At 46.3% G+C, this 21,114-nt stretch overlaps 1 protein-coding gene across 1 annotated transcript in view; it reads left to right on the forward strand.

The window, feature by feature from the left end:
- The window catches only part of Sel1l3 (SEL1L family member 3), a 136,963-nt gene that overhangs the window by 91,535 nt on the left and 24,314 nt on the right, over window positions 1–21,114 (forward strand). The window contains exons 14-17 of the mRNA XM_045130273.1: window positions 3,077–3,139; window positions 8,155–8,331; window positions 11,041–11,168; window positions 13,824–13,907. Coding sequence (XP_044986208.1) covers window positions 3,077–3,139; window positions 8,155–8,331; window positions 11,041–11,168; window positions 13,824–13,907 — 452 coding nt within the window. The remainder of the gene's footprint in view (window positions 1–3,076; window positions 3,140–8,154; window positions 8,332–11,040; window positions 11,169–13,823; window positions 13,908–21,114) is intronic.

The following is a 21,114-nucleotide window of genomic DNA, read 5'->3' on the forward strand; positions in this document are numbered from 1 at the left end:
CTCAGTGGTTAGGAGTACTTCCTGTGCAAGCAGGAGGGCCTAAAGGGGCCTGAGACCCCCAGTGTTCAAATCTCCAGGACCATGTAAACAGCTGGGCACAGCTATGCATGCTGTCTTACAAGAGAGTAGAACCCCATAGTCACGGGGACCCCACAAAGCTGGATCCAAACATGACCAATGGAGGTGAACACCAGACCTTCTTCTCTGGCAGCCATACTGAAAATGGAATTTTGGGGTTCCTTGTCATTGCACTGACATATGCCAACATGAGAAGGTGAACAGTTAGGGTGACTAGACCCCTGAAAGTAAAAAAGGCAAGGAAGTTTTCACTTGCTAGAAATTAGAGATCATCTGACTTCTTGTCTCTTGCCTAGTTCCCTAGACCTGTTTTTCCACAAACAACCAGAACCCTTCCTGGGAGGGAGATCTTCCATAGGATTTAAACATTGTGGTTGGTCAACTTCAGGCCCTGAACCTTGGCTAGCCTCTTCCTTGGACGGCCCCTAGCCCTAAACAACCAGCTGTCCCTCCCGTTCACCTGAGCCGGAAAACAGCCCAACACTATCAGCTTATAAATAACTTTGCAAGAAGAGGGCAGGCTCTCTGAACACCTGGAAACTTCCAGCTGTGGGTTTTCCCTCCTCAGCTTGACCCAGGCTCAGCCCAAGGAAGGGCACCCCAGCCCTTACTTTCCCCATAGGTTCTTTATGCTCCCCACATGGCAGAAGCTCCTTGAACTTTCTTTTCTCTCCTTTTTTGCCCCAGTTTTCCAGGCCCTCCACGTGAGTTCTTTTGCTTGGCTCTGTACTTCCCCTCATAAATATAATAATTTATTTATTTTTTTAAATTTTTATTAACATTTTCCATGATTATAAAATATATCCCATGGTAATTCCCTCCCTCCCCACCCCCACACTTTCCCATTTGAAATTCCATTCTCCATCATATTACCTCCCCATTACAATCATTGTACTTACATATATACAATATCAACCTATTAAGTATCCTCCTCCCTTCCTTTCTCCACCCTTTATGTCTCCTTTTTAACTTACTGGCCTCTGCTACTAAGTATTTTCATTCTCACGCAGAAGCCCAGTCATCTGTAGCTAGGATCCACATAATATAATAATTTAATAATTATCCTTCTCAGTCTTTTTTTATTTGATTCTTTGTTTAAAATTAGTAATGGACCTAGGGTTTGAGGTTCAAAGACTTTCCTGGAACCCTAAGCACCCTGTTACAAACTCACTGATGATTTTGGGCTTACTACAATGGACCAATAATTTTGTGGTGTCCCTGGACTCTTATGAATTAAGTTTTGAAATCCACATACCAGAGAGAGAGTAAGGTTTAGAGACACCTTATTAGATTAAGAGAAGGAAAGAGGAGAGAGCTTGAAGAGCTCCTCACATGAGAAGGCAGGCAGGGTAAAGCCCACCTAGAGCCCCAAATTGGGGTCACTTACAGATTCTGAATGGGGTCTCTGAGCTAACCAGCCATGATGTCAAACTTTGGAGGCTGTGCTTAACCAACCACCATGCCAGGCTTAGGAATCTGAATTCTGGGAAAGGTGAACCCTGGTTAGGGAGGAGCTCAGGTTGTTTATAGAGAAACAGATCTAGGGAGCTCCTTTAGGCAAGAGATAAGGAGAAGCCTGATCCATTTCTGATAGCTAGCAAAGTGGAAACTGCCAGAGCAGGCACAAGGACATTCCCTGCTTTTAATTTTGAGGGGGACCCAGTCACCCTAAACTGCCTCAGTGTGAGTGCCCCACCCCCACTACAGGCCAGCATATGGGGTGCCATACCACACCAACACACACATGACATACATACACATACAAGGGGAAAAAGGCACTATGCATAGGAATATTTAGATTGTATTTTAGAGGCTAGGGAGATGGCTCAGGGGGGAAGTGCTTGCTTCAGATCCCCAGCCCCCATATAAAAACTGTAGTGGATCCGAGTTCGAGTCCCCAGTCCCAGCTAAATGTTGGGTGTGATGGAAAATAATACCAGTGCTGGTGAGGTGGAGGCAGGAGGATTCCCTGGGCTTGCTGGCTAGCTAGACAAGTGGAATCTAAGAGCCTTGAGTTCAGTGAGAGAGCCTGTTTCAAAGTGGCTGACCATACCTCCTACTGCACAAGACCTGCATAATAGGAGGGGAAAATGATGACCTCGAAATAGAAAACAGGCCCGAGCATAGTGGCGCAGGCCTTTAATCCCAGCACTTGGGAGACAGAGGGAGGGGAATTGCTGTGAGTTCGAGGCCACCCTGAGACTACAGAGTTAATTGCAGTTCAGCCTGAGCTAGAGTGATACCCTACCTCATATGTGGATCCTAGCTACAGATGATTGATTGGGCTTCTGCGTGAGAAGGAAAATACTTAGTAGCAGAGGCCAGTAAGTTAAAAAGGAGATATAAAGGGAAGAGAAAGGAAGGGAGGAGGGTACTTAATAGGTTGGTATTGTATATATGTAACTACAATGATTGAGATGGGGAGGTAATATGATGGAGAATGGAATGTCAAAGAGGGAAGTGTCGGAGGGGGAGGGAGGGAATTACCATGGGATTTTTTTTATAATCATGGAAAATGTTAATAAAAATTTTTTAAAAAAATAAGGTGGTGTGTAATTGGGGAAGGAAGACATTTGGCATTTACCTCTGGCCTTTTCTTCCCTCCTCCCCCACCCCCCCCGGCACAGAGACACACATGCACACATCACACATCCACATAAGCAAAAATGTGTTTGTGGGACTGGAGAGATGGCTCAGCAGTTAAGGTGCTTGGCTGCAAAGCCAAAGGACCCAGATTGGATTCCTCAGGATCCACATAAAGCCAGATAGATGCACAAGGTGACACATGTGTCTGGAGTTTGTTTGCAATGGCTGGAGGCCCTGGCACACGCATTTTCTCTCTCAAATAAATAAATATCTTAAAAATGTCTTTGCAATTATGAAGGTATGGGCTTTACTTGCAAGTGTTTTATGTTCACTACGTTGGTGTGCCTGTGTGATGCTGGTGAGCAGCCTGAGTTTGTTTTCCTCATAACCATCGCTGTTTATCAATGTTTAGGGTCAAGGAGTGAAAAAGAACAGAAGGCTTGCCTTAGAGCTGATGAAGAAAGCCGCTTCCAAGGTAAGCCGTGCACATTGTTGGAAGGAGCCAATTCCTCACCCGCCCACACTCGGAACTCTGCCAGAGCAAATGGTCAGCCCCATTTTCACAAAGCTGAGGTGGATGGGGTGGGCAGAGGTTCCCCCAATGCAATGATTAGTCATTTTCAAGTTAGAACACATATAGACACTTGCCACAGTGCTAGACGGCAGCATTCAAAAGCTGATTTCACCTCCAGTCAATAGAACTCGGCTGATTTTGTTTGAAGGCTAAAATTATAATCAGGAGCTGCCCTGATAACAAGCAGTGGGGCTCCTTGAAAGTGAATGGGTATAGATGCCATTGAATTCCTTAAAAGGTTAACCCTATTGTGTCCGATTCCCATTGCCTCCTGTGCGCTGCTAATGGGCTATTTGCCAAGATTAGGAAGGATTTTGCCTTTGCCACTGTTCACTCTTCAATGGTATCTTCAAGTCAGCTAATCTTTATATAACACCACAGAACGGAGCTCGTAGCAGCCATTGAGAGAGGACACACACCCACACAGTCATGCATGTAGAACCACACACACCCAACCATGCATACTTGTTCTTGCACAGTCCCTCATACACACCTGCATGTATCTGCAAATGAATACATGCTTAGAAGCCATAACGGTCTTGGACTTGACAGGGGACCTCGGAGCTCTGGCAGCCCCTGGCTGTTCCTCTGCTCCCAAGGCTGCGAGTACTGCTCTTCTCCATGGAGGCTGCTAAAGTAACCCTGCTAAGTTTCCTTCCGTGTTCTTTTCCTGGGGGGAGCTGGAAGCATCCTCTTCCCCAGAGCAGGAAGTTGGAGCAGGGAATGAGACATTCAAGAGACCTCTCTACCTCCGGGTTGTAAGAGGACACACCACGCTCTTGCCTCTGGGCACACCAGGCAGCTCAGTGATGGGCATAGTGGACATTGCGTCCAGAGCTTCCTCAGGGCGGGGCCACCTGAGGGAGTTTTCAAGCAAGTGTGAAACTTGCATCTCTTCAATCCCTCCCCCAATGCTGAATTGATTATGAAGTCAGTGTGCTTTATTTCACATGGAAAAGCTTAGATAAGAATTAAAGAGTTGCATCTTTGTGGCCTAGATCAGTAATGTCTTTAAAAGCTCTGTGTAGGCCAGAGAGAGGGACCCATGTTCTGCTCTCCAGATCCCACAATTGCACAAAGGTGAGGCAAGCGCAAGGTCGCACATGCCCACCTGGAGATTGATTGCCTGGCTGAGGGCCTGACACACTAATTCTCTTTCACTCTCCCCACAAAAAAGAAAAAAAAATTGATTTTGTTTTTTGAGGTAAGGTCTTCTCACTCCAGCCCAGGATGACCTTAAATTCTCTATGTAGTCTCAGGGTGGCCTCAAATTCACAACTATCCTCCTACCTCTGCCTCCCAAGTGCTGGGATTAAAGGCGTGCGCCACCACGCCCAGCTCTAAAAAAAATTTTTTTAAGTGCTATGTGATTCTCTGTCTTTTGTTCAGCAAGGGCATAGTAAAGACCTAACCTTTTTAAGCAAATTTTGTTTATTTCTTTGAGAGGAGGGAGGGAGAGAGAAAGAATGGGCACTCCAGGGTCTCCAGCCACTGTAAATGAACTCGACATATATGCCACCTTGTGCATCTGGCTTATGTGGGTACTGGAGAATCAAACCCGGATGTTTAGGTTTAAGTGCCTTAACCGCTAAGTCATTTCTCCAGCCCCAAGATCTAATCTTTGTCAGGCACCTTGGTGAAAGTTGCATAGAGCGCTCTCTCTCTCTCTCTCTCTTATTTTTTTTTTGTAAAGTAGGGTCTCATTCTAACCCAGGCTAACCTGGCACTCACTCTGAAGTCCAAAGCTGGCCTCAACTCACAGCAGTTCTCCCGCTTCTGCTTCCCGAGTGTTGGGATTAAAGACATGCGCTACCACAGCAGTCAGAACAAACAATAAGACAGCATTTCTTGTGGCACCTGAATTGAGTCCAGGGCAATCTAGAGAAGCACTAGGTTTTAGCTGACGGCAGGGGTATCTGAGTCAGGCCGTGGCACTGAAAAGCTATGTGTGTGCATCCCTTCTGTAATAAGCATGTCGCAAAGCAGTTTGTTGCCATTTCACAGCATGATCTACTTCATTAAAACACAGTCTGGGGCCTGCAGCCATAGCTCAGTGGTTAAGGTGCTTGCCTGCAAAGCCTAACCACCCATGTTCGATTCCCTAATGCCCATGTAAAGCCAGATGCACAAAGTAGGGCATGCATCTAGAGTTTGTTTGCAGGGACTAGATGCCTGGCATGCCCATTCTCTCTCTCTTTCTGTTGGGCGTGATGGCACAAGACTTTAATGCCAGCACTCGGGAAGGCAGAGGTTGGAGGATCACTGTGATTTTAAGGTCAGCCTGAGACTATGTAGTGAATTCCAAGTCAGCTTGGGCTACTGTGAGACCCGACGTCGAAAAATTGAAAAGAGGACAACAACAATAGCAACAAAACCCACAGTCTGCAGAATGTACAGGGAGTGAACATTGTCCCCGGCTCCAAAAGACAGCTTCTTGAGGGTGACAGACCCTTTCTTTTTTTTCTTAATTTTTTTTTAAAATTTATTTGAGAGGTACAGACAGAGAGAGAAAGAGGCAGAGAGAGAGAATGGGCACACCAGGGCCTCCAGCCACTACAAATGAACTCCAGACACGTGTGCCCCCTCGTGCATCTGGCTAACGTGGGTCCTGGGGAATCAAGCCTCGAACCAGGGTCCTTAGGCTTCACAGGCAAGCGCTTAACTGCTCAGCCATCTCTCCAGCCCCAGACCCTTTCTTACCTCTTGGGTGGGCACTAACTCAGCAGCTAGGGTGCAGGACACTCAGTTGCACAAAGCTTCCACCAAACTAGTGGCCTCTGGGTTCTTGTCTTACAAATTGTGATGGATGAAGCCCACAGACCAGAGGATGAAGTTTAGAGAGATTTTATTGTAGAGCTTATAGAAATAGAGCTCAACAGAAGGAAAGAAAATAGATGCCTGCCCAAGAGCAGGGTTTCTGGAAATGGGAAAGCCCATCTAGAGACCTACACTGGGGTCTTTCATGGAAGTCTACTGGATGGGGTGAACCCGTTAGTCCAGCCCCAGACGCCAGGTGTCCTGGTGCAACCAGGTTTACAGTAGTCCTTTCATAGTCCTTTCTCTCCTAAGAAAGAAAGAGATAAGTAAGACCAGAGACATCTCTTCCCTCCTTTTGGGGAAAAGAGAGCAGTAGAAAAACCAGGTTTTTCTTTCCAGGCTCAAGGACATGCCTCACTTCTACCTTTTTAAAAAATATATTTTATTTATTTATTTATTTGAGAGAGAGAGAGAGAAACAGACACAGAGAGAGAATGGGCGCACCAGGGCCTCCAGTCACTGCAAATGAACTCCACACACATGCACCTCCTTGTGCATCTGGCTTACGTGGGTCCTAAAGAATCAAACTGGGATTCTTTGGCTTTGTAGACAACCCCCTTAACTGCTACACCATCTCCCCAGCTCTGCTTCTGCTTTTGAAAAACCCTGTAACACCTGAATAGTCTCAGTGACAGCCCTCAAGTGGCGCTCTTAGCTGGGCTATGTTTGTGGCCTGTAGGTGCAAGCTTACATCCTGAGGGTATAGGGTTTTATTTTACATCAGCACTCAATGCAAGGCTTTTGTTTGTTTGCCCTTTATTGCATGCCTGTCCTGTGCTTGGGATACAAATCAAGATGCCAGCCCTTCCCTGATGCAAGGGAGGACTAAAGAGATTGTCTTCCACACTGAAAAAGGCCATAAATGCAGGAGCACTGTTGAGCCCTCAAATCTGCTTTTGTTTTTGGTTTTGTTTTTCCCCTGCTGTTCATTTCTGCTCTTCCAGGTCAGGTGGGAAATGAACAGGTATACACACAGGTGTTTTGTGGCTGAGAGGAAGCTCTCAGGATTGCTCTCTGTGGTGGTTTGATTCAGGTGTCCCCCATAAATTTAGGTGTTCTGAATGCTCGGTTCCCAGCTGAAGGAGATATGGGAATTAACGTCTCCTGGAGCGAGTGTGTTGTTTGGGGCGGGCTTATGGGTGTTATAGCCAGTTTCCCCATGCCAGTGTTTGGCACACTCCTGCTGCTGTGGTCCACCTTATGTTGGCCAGGGGGTGATGTCCACTCTCCGCTCATGCCATTATTTTCCCCTGCCATCGCGGAGCTTCCCCTCGAGTCTATAAGCCCAAATAAACCCCTTTTCCTACAAGCTGCTTTGGGTCAGATGTTTTCTGCCAGCAGTGAGAACCTGATTGCAACACTCCCATCCTGCGGGCTTCCTGGGCTTTCGTCACCCAAGCACCTCTGCAAAGCAGCGGAGGGTTCCCCATGCAATGCATTCAGTAGCAGCAAGGAGGCTTGAGGCTGGTTGAAACGAATGGCCCCTTCCCTGGTACCAGCTCAGACTCTACTCAAACCCTCCTCCCTCTCCATCCTTCCCTTCTGTACTAGCCCCTGAGTCCCAGCAGAGCCAGGGCTGCCAGCCTCACGAAACGCCAGCGCTGTGCCAGTGGGTTGTCACAGCTGCTGCCCTTGGAGACTTGTCGATGTTCTGAAGAATCAACAGATGGGCAGGCGGGTCACCTAGAAAACCGTCCTAGCCAGAGCAGGTTTCAGGCATCCTGCTGCAGCCAGCTCATGAATTTCAAGGGCACTGGTGATCCTGCAGCGTGAAGAGAGGCGTTGTGGACAAGGGTGTTATATAAGAGCCCACAGGCACTGAGCGATGATTTGAAGGCCTGCGTCACTGTTGAGCTGGAAGACAGAAACCCCAGCAGCAGCCGGCCAAAATCCACCCAGGGAAGTCTCTCAGGCAGGCACATGTTTTCTTCGCACTTAGCTTGTCTTTGGTGCCATCTGCCCCTCCTCCCCCCAGAAAAAAAACAAGAAAGGGAGGGGTTTGTTCAGACTCAAGGCCAGGATGCTTCCACAGCAGCGGCTTCCTGAGCCCTTAAGATTTCATTAAAAAGAAATAATTTCTGTCTTGTTCTAAAATTCAGGGATTGCACCAAGCAGTCAATGGCCTAGGATGGTATTACCACAAATTCAAGAAAAATTATGTCAAGGCAGCAAAATACTGGTTAAAGGCAGAAGAAATGGGGAACCCAGATGCGTCGTACAACCTTGGGGTTCTGTATTTGGATGGCATTTTCCCGGGAGTACCTGGAAGGAATCTGGTGAGTGAATTTGACCCAGCTGTGTGCCTGACCAGTGACCAGTCATGAATGTTTGTGGGAGGTAGGCTGTATGCCCAGCCCAGACTAGGCATGGGGGGGGTGGGGCATAAGGACATGTGCCCTGTCCTCAAGGAGCTCAGGGGCCAGGGAGAAAAGCAAGATGGTGGAAAGGATGAATTAGGTAAGCAGGGTGTGACCCAAGCACTTCTGGAGGGGAGGGTCAGGGAAGTGTCCTGGAGGAGAGAGGTGGGAAGGGAGGAAGGAGAGGGAAAAGATCCAAGTTAGGCAAAGCAAGAGATGGCTCAGGGGCTGTTCTCCCAAGAAGCAGGAAGGGCCATAACCAGATGGGATTGCCTGGGGTTAGACCATGTGAAAAGACTCACGCATCCTTTCTTCTGAAACATGTGCTGTGATTGTGTCTCCTTTTGTAGAGCAGGTGACCGAGTCTCTGAGAGGTTCGGTGACACAGGCAGACACTTAGTAGAGTCAGTGCCTGGACCCAGGCGCAAAACGGGCAACTTCCCAATTCGTGATCCTGATGTCAGTGGGAATAGAAACCCAGCGCCGTCACGCTCAGGGGCAGTCACTGCGCACCCGCCTCCGCCAGGCACATGTGCGGGCTCTGGGGATGCAGCAGAAGACAAAACCATCCCTGGTCTGACAAAGCCTGCACTTAGACAAAGAAATAAGACAATAAATATCTAACATAAATACAGATGGAGTAAGTGTCACGGGGGAAATGGAACTGGGCAAGGAAGCCAGGGTGGAGGAGATGGAGGAATGCTGTTTCATAAAGGAGACCAGGGAAGGCTTCTCTGATGAGGTGACATTGTACAGGCTCCTATCCAAGAGTCCTGTAGCTATCTGAGAGAACATTCCAGAAGGAAGCAATAGTTAGGGGAAAGGTCCTAAGAAGGAAGTAAACTCAACACTAGTGCACTAGCCGGGAGGCTATGGTAGCAAGAGGAGAGAAAGGAGACCAGGTTAAGCAGGGCACTGGCCAGGTCATCATGAGACTCAGCTCTGCCCTGAGGGACATGAGAAGCTGCTGGAGGTCTGGAGCGAGGCAGTGACCCAGTGACCATCTCCAGGAGCCAGGAGGTTGATGTGTTACACCAGGTGAGGCAAGATGGTGATCAGAGCCCTTGGGCACTTTGAAGACCAAGGAACCAGAATTTGCTGGTGAGTTGAGCGAAGGCTGGAAGTGGCAGTTACTGGGTTAATCAAGACTGGCCACCATAGATCTGTGGGATAGGAACATGGGTTGGGAATAGTTCTTGGTGAAGCAGCAGGCGAAAACTGAGAATATGCTATCGCTTTTTTTTTTTTTTTTTTTTTGGTTTTACGAGGTAGGATCTCACTCTAGCCCAGGCTGACCTGGAATTCACTATGTGGCCTCAGGCTGGCCTCAAACTCACAGCAATCCTCTTACCTCTGCCTCCTGAGTGCTGGGATTAAAGGTGTGCACCATTGTGCCTGGCTTGGTGGTGTTTTTAAGGATGATCCTTAAAGTTGTCCTCTGGCTTCCACACACATGTACACCCCGCCCCCATACACATGCACACACACTCACAAGTTTTTAAAAAGCAGATCTGGCATTTGAACCCAAGCCTGTCTTCTTACAGAGTCCATGCTTTTGCAGCAGTGTTTTCTTCTGTTTTTTCAAGGTACGGTATCATTAACCAAAGCTGACATGGAATTCACTCTGTAGTCCCGGGGTGGCCTTGAACTCATAGCGATCCTCCTATCTCTGCCTCCTGAGTGCTGGGATTAAGGGCATGTGCTACCACATCTGGCTTTAAAAAAAAAATTATTTATTTGAGAGAGAGAGGGAGAGAGAGAGAAAGAGGAAAATAGAAAGAAAGAGAGAATGGGCACACCAGGGCCTCCAGCCACTGCAAGCAATTTGCAGTTGCCTGCATTACCTTGTGTATCTGGCTTATGTGGGTCCTAGAGAATTAAACCTGGGTCCTTAGCTTCTCAGGCAAGTGCCTTAACCACTAAGCAGTCTCTCTAGTACCTCCTTTAAAAAAGAAAAAAGAAAGAAAGAATGCCCCAAACAAAAACCAAAACAACAGTTTGCCACCTCCAAAACAACAATGATAATCAGTGGTAGTCGGTACACCCATCTAAATGTTTGTTTTCTTTTTCCTTCCACCTCTATCTGATTACACACGAGGCTGATATTTTTATGCATTGCAAATGTCTGGTAACCCTCCCACACGTCTGTGAGAATGAATTTCTTTCCTGTCATATTCTAATTCTCACCTTCTACTGGAAATGCAGGTTTTTGTGTGTGTGTGCGCGGGAGGTTGAAGAACAATATTAAGCAAGGTTAGGAAAGTAAATGCTTAAATTTTCACCCAGTGTGACTTCTGATACAGGCTCCCGTCAAGCATGAAGAGGTTGCGTGAGGATGGAGTGAGACGGCGGTGGCATTCTTGGTGACATGTTGTCTTATTTATTGGGTCAACTTAATCAACAGAGTAGCTGTTGGTGAGGTTGGCATCACAGAGGCTGGCTTCTCTGATGAGCTGTCTTTCTCCAGCTGTAGCTTGACCTGCTTTTCTTAAAAGTATCAGAAGTTATAAGCCTGTGATAATACTGGTCTTAAAGTACTTTTTGACCTTCACGATGGTGAAACAGTTTGTCTGTGGGAAGGAGGGACGCTGCCCTAACCAAAGGGGTGTTCGTTCATCTCTTGTACAGACACTAGCTGGTGAATACTTCCATAAGGCGGCCCAAGGGGGACACATCGAAGGGACCCTGTGGTGCTCTCTCTACTATATCACCGGCAACCTAGAGACCTTCCCAAGAGATCCTGAGAAAGCCGTTGTGTAAGAATCTGCCCAGCGTCACCTATGACTCAAAAGCCGTGTCCTCTGTTCACCGCGTCTCAGAATAGGAACACCCGGTCATCCCTTGTTCCTTGTCCCCCTTCCTCTCGTTCTCTAGTTGTTATTTTTTGTTGTTGTTGTTCTACTTTGTTTTTTTGAGGTAGGGTTTTACTCTAGCTCTGGCTGGTCTGAAATTCACTATGTAGTCTCAGGGTGGCCTCGAAATCATGGGGATCCTCCTACCTCTGCTGGGATTAAAGGTGTGAGCCACCACAGCCAGCTTTTCTGTTTGTTTGTTTTTTTTTAATTTTAATCAAAGATGTGTGTAGGGTATGTGCATGCATGTATGTATGTTCATATTTGTATAGGAGCACATGCGTGTGTATGTCTATATGCAGGTCAGCCAGAGGACAGCCTTGGGGGTTATCAGGTATACCATCCACCTCTTTTTTAAAAAGAAAACAACAAAAATAATTTATTTATTTATTTGAGAGAGAGGTAAAAAGAGGCAGATAGAAAGAGACAGAAAGGGCATACCAGGACCTCTAGCCACTGCAAATGAATGCCAGACACATGTGCATATCTGGTATTACATGGGTACTGGGAATCAAACTTGGGTCTTTAGGCTTTGCAAGCAAGTGCCTTAACCACTGAGTCTTCTGGCCAGTCCCAGCCACCTCTTTTTGAGACAGGGTCTCTCATTGGCCCAGAGGTCACTAATTAGGCTTGACTCACTGGTCAAGCAGCTCCAGGGATCTTCCTGTCTCTACTTCGCCAGCCTTGGGATTACAGGTGCACACCACCATGCCCAGTGTGCATGTGGGTCCCGAGAAGCCACACTCAGGTCCTCACACTTACACAGCGAGCACTTCTCCCAGTGAACCGTCTCCTCAGCCCCTTAAATTCAGTTTTTATTTTATTTTTGTTTTGAGGTAGGGTCTTACCCAGGACCTGGCATTCACCATGTAGTCTCAGGCTGGCCTACAAACTCACAGCAATGCTCCTCCCTCGGCCTCCCGAGTGCTGGGATTAAAGGCGTGCACCAGGCTGGAGGGATGCCTTAGAGGTTAAGGTGTTTGTCTGCAAAGCCAAAGGACACAGGTTCGATTCCCCATTACCCACATTAGCCAGATGCACAAGGGGGTGCAAGCATCTGGAGTTCATTTGTAGTGGCTGGAGGCCCTGGCACACCCATTCTTTCTCTCTCTCTCTTCCTTTGTCTCTCTCTCTTCCAAACATATAAAAATTTGAAAAAAAAATTTTTTTTAAAAGGCATGTATTGGGGGGGAGGGAGGGAATTACCATGGGATATTTTTTTATAATCATGGAAAATGCTAATAGAAATTTACAAAAAAAAGGCATGTGCCACCATGCCAGGCTCAATTTTGATTTTTATCACTTACATATGCATTTAGTTCAAAAATTAAAAACAAAAGCAAAGCAAAGCTTCGAAATTTCAATCAAAAGAAAAATTTAACAAGGGAAAATAAACCTAAACCCACCTTGGTACCTCCACACCACTGCCTCCTGCTCCCTAAGCTCTCTCTCCAGCCCTGGGTTAATTTTTTATTTTTTAAGGTAAGGTCTCATCTGGGCCAGGCTGATCTGGAATTCACTATGGAGTCTCAGGGTGGCCTCGAACTCCTGGTGATCCTCCTACCTCTGCCTCCCAAGTGCTGGGATTAAAGGCGTGCACCACCATGCCTGGCTGTGTTAAGTATTTTTAAAGAACTTATTTTATTTTCTCCTTCTATTGTGTTAGTTTTGCATTCATGTATTATTTTTATTAGTTTAAGTCTAGAGATGCCAACATAGTAAGCAGTTCATTATTTTTTTTTTTAATTAATTTATTTATTTGAGAGCGACAGACACAGAGAGAAAGACAGATAGAGGGAGAGAGAGAGAGAATGGGCGCGCCAGGGCTTCCAGCCTCTGCAAACAAACTCCAGACGCGTGCGCCCCCTTGTGCATCTGGCTAACGTGGGACCTGGGGAACCGAGCCTCGAACCAGGGTCCTTAGGCTTCACAGGCAAGTGCTTAACCGCTAAGCCATCTCTCCAGCCCAGCAGTTCATTATTAATAGAATTTAATAGAATTAATAGAATTTTTTAGAATACATTCGGAAGCAGATTTAAAACAAGGAAACTTTATCATAAATCAATAGCTGTCTCTAGTTTCTCTCTCTTTCTTTCTTTCTTTCTTTCTTTCTTTCTTTCTTTCTTTCTTTCTTTCTTTCTTTTTTGTTGTACCAGGGATCAAAGTCAGGGTCTCATAGATATAAGGCAGGCAAATGCTGTATCCCTGAGCTGCCTTGCTAGTTCCAGTAAACATATTTTAATGAGGAGAGTAATAGAACTCTTAGTGGAAATTTTTTTTCCATGTTGAGTACATATTTTTTGTTATGTATGCTATATGTCTTTGTTTAGCTTAACAGATAACTACTGGGCACTTACAGGCAAGGGCATTTGATAAAAAAGTTCTCAAATGTACTTTTTTAAAAAATGCCTTTTTAGCATTCAGTTCTGCTTTGCTGCTTTATACAAATTCTAATAAGCAAAATCTTTCCCATGTGGGATTTCTTAAGATCATATGAAGAAAAAAAGTGATTATTTAATTTGCCACAGTTTGCATATTTTCTCTCCCTTTCCTTTTCAGATGGGCAAAGCACGTAGCTGAGAAGAATGGCTACTTAGGCCATGTGATTCGTAAAGGCCTCAGCGCCTACCTGGAGGGTTCATGGTAAGTTGAGACCCATGCCAACGCACACTGTCTCAGACCTTCCTTTTCAATCTGCCAATATTGTCTTAGGAAATGGAGTCTTTAAAATGTGACTGAGGGGTTGGAGAGATGGCTTAGTGGTTAAGGCATTTGCCTGCAAAGCCAAAGGACCCAGGTTTGATTCCCCAGAACCCACTTTAGCCAGATGCACAAGGGGGCGCACACATCTGGAGTTCGTTCACAGTGGCTGAAGGCCCTGGCATGCCCATTCTCTCTCTGCCTCTTTCTCTGTCAAATAAATAAATAAATAAATAAAATAAAATACTTTTAAAACTGTGACTGACCAAAAAAAGCAGCTTGTAGGAAAGTCGTAGTCTCCCGGTAACGACATCCAGAGTATCACCAACTGATCGCTGTTGATTGGGAAACATTGCATTTTCATGTTTAATTATACACACAAAAAAAATCAGTTCTTGGGGGGGGGCAGGCATCCACATTTATCATGCTGAGAGACGCACACATCCAAGCTTGTTCCTCTTGCCTGTAGAGCGTCTCCCTATAAGACCACACCAAGTCCAAATCCGGAATCCCCACTTTGTCGGAGGGAAGAAGTGTGACGCTAGAGTGTGTACCGCCCCTGCGGTCTTCAGGAGGCTAAGACCCTCGAAATCACTTGCTGGCATCCAGTGTTACAGGATGCCCCCTTTCCTAACTTCTCATCAAGTTGCCATATCCCATTCTGCCCTATAGGGACTGACAAGCCCTGCTATTGTCCCGGTGGCATCACAGATTAGCATCTCAGACGCTACCTGCCTTCTTTTTCCATTTTGTTTTCTTCTGTTGAGTCTAGCACTCCATCTTTGTTTCCCCTTGGGCCACATTTTCCTGGCTGGTTTATTGCCTAAATGATCTGGGTATTTCCATAATAACAAAAATGGATATGCAAATCAGCAGATATCCCCTCGGTCCACTGCTTCAAAGACATTAGGCCAGACCCAGAATAGATCACACTCTGATATGAACCTTAATTAAAAACATAAGTCCAGAAGAAAGCTGTTTTCTCTTTTGGTCCATAGCTGCACTTGCAACCAACCCATCACGTCTCAGTGAACAAGGATCTTAAATCAGAGCATGCGGGGGAAATGAGCCCCGTGAAAGAGGCACCAAACACAAATGTTTGTTTTATCATCCTGTGCAAGTTCATTATCGGAGCTTCGCTTGCCGCCATCAGGACGAATGTCTTGAAAGGAGATGAGTGCTTCCCAACTGTAAACACACCTTGCCATTTCTACACTGAGTGTTTCCTGTGTGGACTCCAGTTCCTAAAATTATCGGGCCTGGAGGCGACGTGGTAGCAGTGCCTCTCATCCCACTACTCAGGAGGATGATGCAGGCGGACTAGAAGCTCTGGGCCAGGCTGGGCAATGCTGTGCCTCTAATGCAAAACAAATGAACGAGACTGGATGTGTGGTGCCCAGCTGCACTCAGAAGGCAGAGAAAGGGGAATCACTATGAATTCTAGGCCAGCCTTGTCTACATAGCAAGTGCCAAGCCATCCAGTGATACATGGTGAGACCCTATCTCAAAAAAAAAAAAAAGAACAAGGGCTGGAGAGGTGGCTTAGTGGTTAAGGCACTTGTCAGCAAAGCCAAAGGACCCAGGTTGGATTCCCCAGGACCCATGTAAAGCCAGATATACAAGGTGGTTCATGTGCCTGGAGTTCATTTGCAGTGGCTGGTGGCCCTGGTGCATCCATTCCCTCCCTCTCTCTCTCTCTTTCTCTCTCTATCTGCCTTTTTCTCTCTGTTAAAATAAATAAATAAATAAGATATGCAAAAACCAGAACAAAACAAAACAAACAAAAAAATCACCTCCCAAGTTTGACTTTTCTCTACCAGTTCTCCACTCTTTATAGTGAACTAAACATTCTAATATCAAAGTGATTTTATATGGAGTTTTTCAAAAGAGGAGTGGGTCTATAAATAGAGTCATACCTGCAGACACACTGGTTTTTCTACAGAGTGTTTGTTAATAGCTTTTCTCTCGTGCCTGCTTTAGAATTACACCCCACATAGCACTTCAGCTGGCACATTAAAAAGCGTGCGATTAGCTGGGGGCAGTGGTGCATGCCGGTTATTCCAGCACTTGGGAGGTAGAGGCAGGGGGATTACAAGTTTAAGGTCACCCTTGGCTACACAGTAAGTTTGAGGATAGCCTGAAATGCATGAGACCCTTGTCTCAAAAGAAAAAAACAAAACAAAACAATAATAAGCTTGCCACATAGGGGCAGATGACTAAGGGATATGTTGCCCCTATCCACACACACACTCTTGGTGACAGGAGAGAGAACTTAAGTGTCCCCTCTCTCTCTCTCTCTCTCTCTCTCTCTCTGCGTGTGTGTGTGTGTGTGTGTGTGTTTGTGTGTTTTAGTTCAGTTCAACAGATTTACTGTGTCAGGCCCGGAGACTGGTTGCTAGCCCTTCCCTTCCACAAGCATTTTTTCTTGTGACTCGCATTCAGCCTCTAGGCCTCTGTGCTTGTTTTCCTCCAGGAAGCCTCCCCGATTCCTTTCTCCCCGTCCTTCAGTGGGCTATGACTGCTCTCTCCTTGTCAGTGGTCACAGCTTGCTTCGCAGTGCCCTGCACAGTATTCAGAAAGCACATGGAGTGAGCGAGCCCCGGGAAGCCACGTGAGCACTGGAGGAGGAAAAAGTGATGCCTGGCTTGGGAGGCTTATAGGAAACTGGATTGCTATAGGACTTGGGGATTCAGGAGTGGGTCTCTCAAACTTGTGAACCCCAGTTTGGGTCCTTATCCTATTTTTAACAAAGGATTAATACAATGGACTCAAGAAGGGTAGGTTTTTTGTTTTTTTATAGACTTTAGGGTTTTTTTTAATTAATTATTTATTTATGTGAGAGAGATTGAGAAGGAGGGAGACAGAGAGAATAGGCATACCAGGGCCTCCAGCCCCTGTTAACAAACACGTAGGTCACTTTGTGCATCTGGCTTACATGGGTCCTGGGGAATCGAACCTGAGTCTTTTGGCTTTGCAGCCAAGTGCCTTAACCGTTAAGCCATCCCTGCAGCCCAAGAAGGATAAATTATTAATTATTGACTTTAGGGAGAAATAATAATTTCTGAGGTTTATTTAGGGGAAATATGTATCTAGGAAAAGGCTGGGGCAGTTCCACACGCTTGGAAGATCATACAGAAGCCCCTTTACATAACAGATGAGAGAGAATTAATAGGAAGGACTTCGAGGTCAAAGTGAAATCATGCATGTAATCAGAGTGGAAGGGTGTCCCCAAGCATGACAAGAAGAAAAATACTCAAGCCAAGAAAAGTATTATTCTCTTTGAGGGACAGACTTGTGGGATTGCTCAGGCCAAGTCACGGGGCAAAAGAAAGAGTTGGGGGCATGTGGGTAACCCCCTTTACAGGGTTCAGACATCCAACCAGGGTAAGCTTCATCATCAGGCTTAGGTGTGCAAGCAGAGACCTGATTGGTTTGGTCTTGGATGAGGCAGGATCAGACCCAAGTTCCAGTTTTGCCAACATGGACAGAATGACATTTCCTTGTTCTCTCTCTTTGGGCCTCTGTCCCCAACTATCTGCCTAATAGAAGCTAGCAGCCTCCTATTTCTCCTTCATGATGATAGATGTAGAAACAATAGCCTTGAAACATAGACGGAGGTTTCCATTTAGCCATGCAGAGGGCACGGTTTATGGGGAAGGAAATGACAGGGGAAAAGGAAAGGAAAATGCTAGGCAAGGCTAAAAAAATTTAAGCTCTCCGGTTTTCTGTCATGATTCAGACTTGAGGATAAAATAGAAACCAAAGAAGTGTTGCCTGCTGGAATTTTGAGTGGCAAGTTATACATTCTTCACTTAATTGTCATTTAGTTGGTGAAAAGAACAGACAAGCAGCTGGTCCAGAGTCCAGGGTGAAGGAGGTTAGCACAGAGACAAGCGCGGCAGTAACCAGAAGTGGGTTTCCTTGTTTCCACACTAGATAGAGGTGCATGCAAAACGGCATGGGAAGGCTGAGTGGTTGAGGCACTTGCCTGCAAAGCCCAAGGATCCAGGTTCAATTCCTCAGTACCCATGTAATCCAGATACACTAGGTGGCATATGCATCTGGAGTTCATTTGCAGTGGCTGGAGGCCCTGGTGCGCCCATTCATTCCCCCCACCAGCCCCGAAATCTGGCTCTCCTCTCTCTCTCTCTCTCTCTCTGTCTCTCTCTCTCTCTCTCTGTCTCTTGCAAATAAACAAATAAAACAAAATAGCCTGGGATGCAGAGGTGAGTTTCAGAGCACAGCAGTAACATGTATCAACCTCCCACCCTACTTAAGCAGATGAGCTCACACCTATAGTCCCAGCACTCAGGAAGATAAGGCAAAAGAAACATGCTCTAAGCCAGCCTGGGCTACTTAGTGAATTCCAGACCAGCCTGGGCAACTTAGCAACACCTTATATCCAAATGGCTTAGTGGTTAAGGTGCTTGCTTGTGAAGCCTAGGGACCCATGTTCTACTGTCCAGATCCCACGTAAGCCAGATGCGTAAGGGTGAGGCAAGTGCAAGGTCGCACATGCCCACTAGGTGGCGCAAGTGTCTGGGGATGGATTGAGGTGGCTAATGCCCTGGAGGGCCACTTCTCTATCCCCCCTCGCCCCAAAAAACAAAGAGGGCTGGGGAGATGGTTCCGGCTTAAAGGTGGTTAAAGGCACTTGCTTGCAAAGGCTGCCAGCCCGAGCTGGGCTCAATTTCCCAGCAGTCATGTAAAGCCAGACACAAATAGGCACGTACATCTGTGATCCCAGTGAGCCTATGATAATGGGAGGTAGAACCAGGAGAATCCTGAGCTGGCAGGCCAGGCGCTTTTGTGGGCAAGAGACCCTGTCTCACAGAAGGTAGAGCACAGCCACCTCCAGGTTGTCTTCTGACCTCGATGCATATGCTGTGGCACCATGCCCATATAAACACACATGCAAATGAGATAAAATATAGAATAAAATTAAGGAAAAGAGGAGGGAGAGAAAGGAAGAGGAATAGAAGATGGCAGCTGATGAAACCTCCTTCATGTCCTGCCCAGGTGAAATTCCCCATCCACTCTCAGGACACAGTTGTAACCCCGACCCAGGACCTTCATATTCATTTTTCTTCTTGCTTGATTTATACTTTGGCTATCTATAGACATGTTCCTCTGCAGTGGATTTAGTTTGGTTTATTCCGAACTTGATCTTATTAAAATAATTTCATATGTAAGTCTTCCAATGCATTTTTTAAAATTTATTTATTTATTTATTTTTTATGTTTATTTATTTATTTGAAAGTGACAGACAGAGAAAGAGGCAGAGAGAGAGAGGAGGGCACGCCAGGGCCTCCAGCCACTGCAAACGAACTCCAGACACGTGCGCCCCCTTGTGCATCTGGCTAACGTGGGACCTGGGGAACTGAGCCTCGAACCGGGGTCCTTAGGCTTCACAGGCAAGCGTTTAACCACTAAGCCATCTCTCCAGCCCTCAACTGCATTTTAAGTGTAACATATGACGTGTGCACCTCTAGGCATGCTGGCGGTGGAGTCCCCGCTGAAACCCCACTGCTTATCTACCAGTTCTCATGTTAATGTGGGTTTGCATCATTTCCCTCTTGTTGTTGATTTTAAGGCCCATGTGGCCATGAACTTTTGTTTAGGGATCTCCTGGCATGCACAGGAAGAAATGCTCTGGAGTATAAACTTCCAAGTGGGGTCTCCATTCAACCGTTTGAAACAATGCCAACTGCTTACCAAAGTAATTTATTTTATGAGCCTGCCCATCATCTATACATTTCTGTTTCTTCTTATCCTTGCCAGTCATTTTTAATGGGCGTGTGTGTGTGTGCACATGCACATGCGCAGGTAAGCATGCACGTGTGTGTGTGTAGGCATGTGACAGACAGAGGGTAACCTCAAGTGTCGTCCTTGAGAACACCATCCACCTCTTTTGAGACAGGGCCTCTCATCGCCCTGTCTTACAAAGTAGGCTAGACTAGCTGGTTAGATCAGGTCCCAGGGATCTACTGATCCCCACCTTCCCAGTGTTAGAATCACAGGTATCAAACCAGCATTTTTATGTGGATTCTGGGCATCAAACTCAGGTCCTCAAGCACTTTGCCAGCTCAGCTATCTCCAATCTTGGTACTGGACGCTAAGTATGGTTGAAGGTAAGTTTCAAGTCTGGATTAGAGACCTCTGAGTTTCACAGTAAGTCCATCACAATGGGTGATGTCCATCACAGTGGGGGCGCATTGTGAAAATATACTGGGGCAGGGCTGGAGAGATGGCCCAGCAGTTAAGGTGCTTGCCTGCAAAACCTAACAACCTGGGTTTGATTCCCCAGTATCCACGTAAAGCTGGATGGACAAAGTGGCACATGCATCTGGAGGCCCTGGCGCACTCATTCTCTCTCTCTTTTCCTTGCAAATAAATAAACATATTAAAAATAATACATACTAAGGCAAAGTGCTTCTAGGGTTTCCTGCTCTCTCAGGCTCCCCAGCCCTCCCTCCCCAGGGGCTAAAGGGGAATAGACGAGTGCTGTCCTTCTCCCTAAGGTGGAACTTCTATTTTTGTTGTTATTTTTAAATTTTTGTTCATTTTAATTTTTTTTATTTGAAAGCGACAGAGAAAGAGAATGGGCGCGCCAGGGCTTCCAACCACTGCAAACAAACTCCAGACATGTGCGCCCCCATGTGCATCTGCTAACGTGGGTCCTGGGGAATCGAGCCTCAAACCTGGGTCCTTAGGCTTCACAGGCAAGCGCTTAACCACTAAGCCATCTCTCCAGCCCTAGAACTTCTATTTTTGCTGTGCATCCATCAGTGTCTGAAGCCCATCCCTCCCTTTCACTTCTGCGGGAGTCAATTTATTCTTGACGTTATTTCCAAATTACACGTGTCAGTTTGATGCGCTTGTGCTTCTGCCTGTTGTTCCAAGATTTACGTGGAATTGTTTAAGGGAAGATTGTGATTGAGAAAGGGCTTTTCTGCTGTATGCACATAATGCGGAAGATGATGTTGTCATGCCCAAGGCGGCCCTTGGACACCAGCAGTCAGCAAGGAAAGGCTAGCTGTCATATTTCATTTCTCTTTGTATTACCGTATGTGATTTTTTTTTTTAAATCTGTCAGCTGCACATTTTCTTGCCCTTTGTCTTAAACATGCCCTCAAATACTTAACCACGG

Source organism: Jaculus jaculus, chromosome 11 (genome assembly GCF_020740685.1).
Source record: "Jaculus jaculus isolate mJacJac1 chromosome 11, mJacJac1.mat.Y.cur, whole genome shotgun sequence".
Lineage (NCBI taxonomy): Eukaryota > Metazoa > Chordata > Mammalia > Rodentia > Dipodidae > Jaculus > Jaculus jaculus.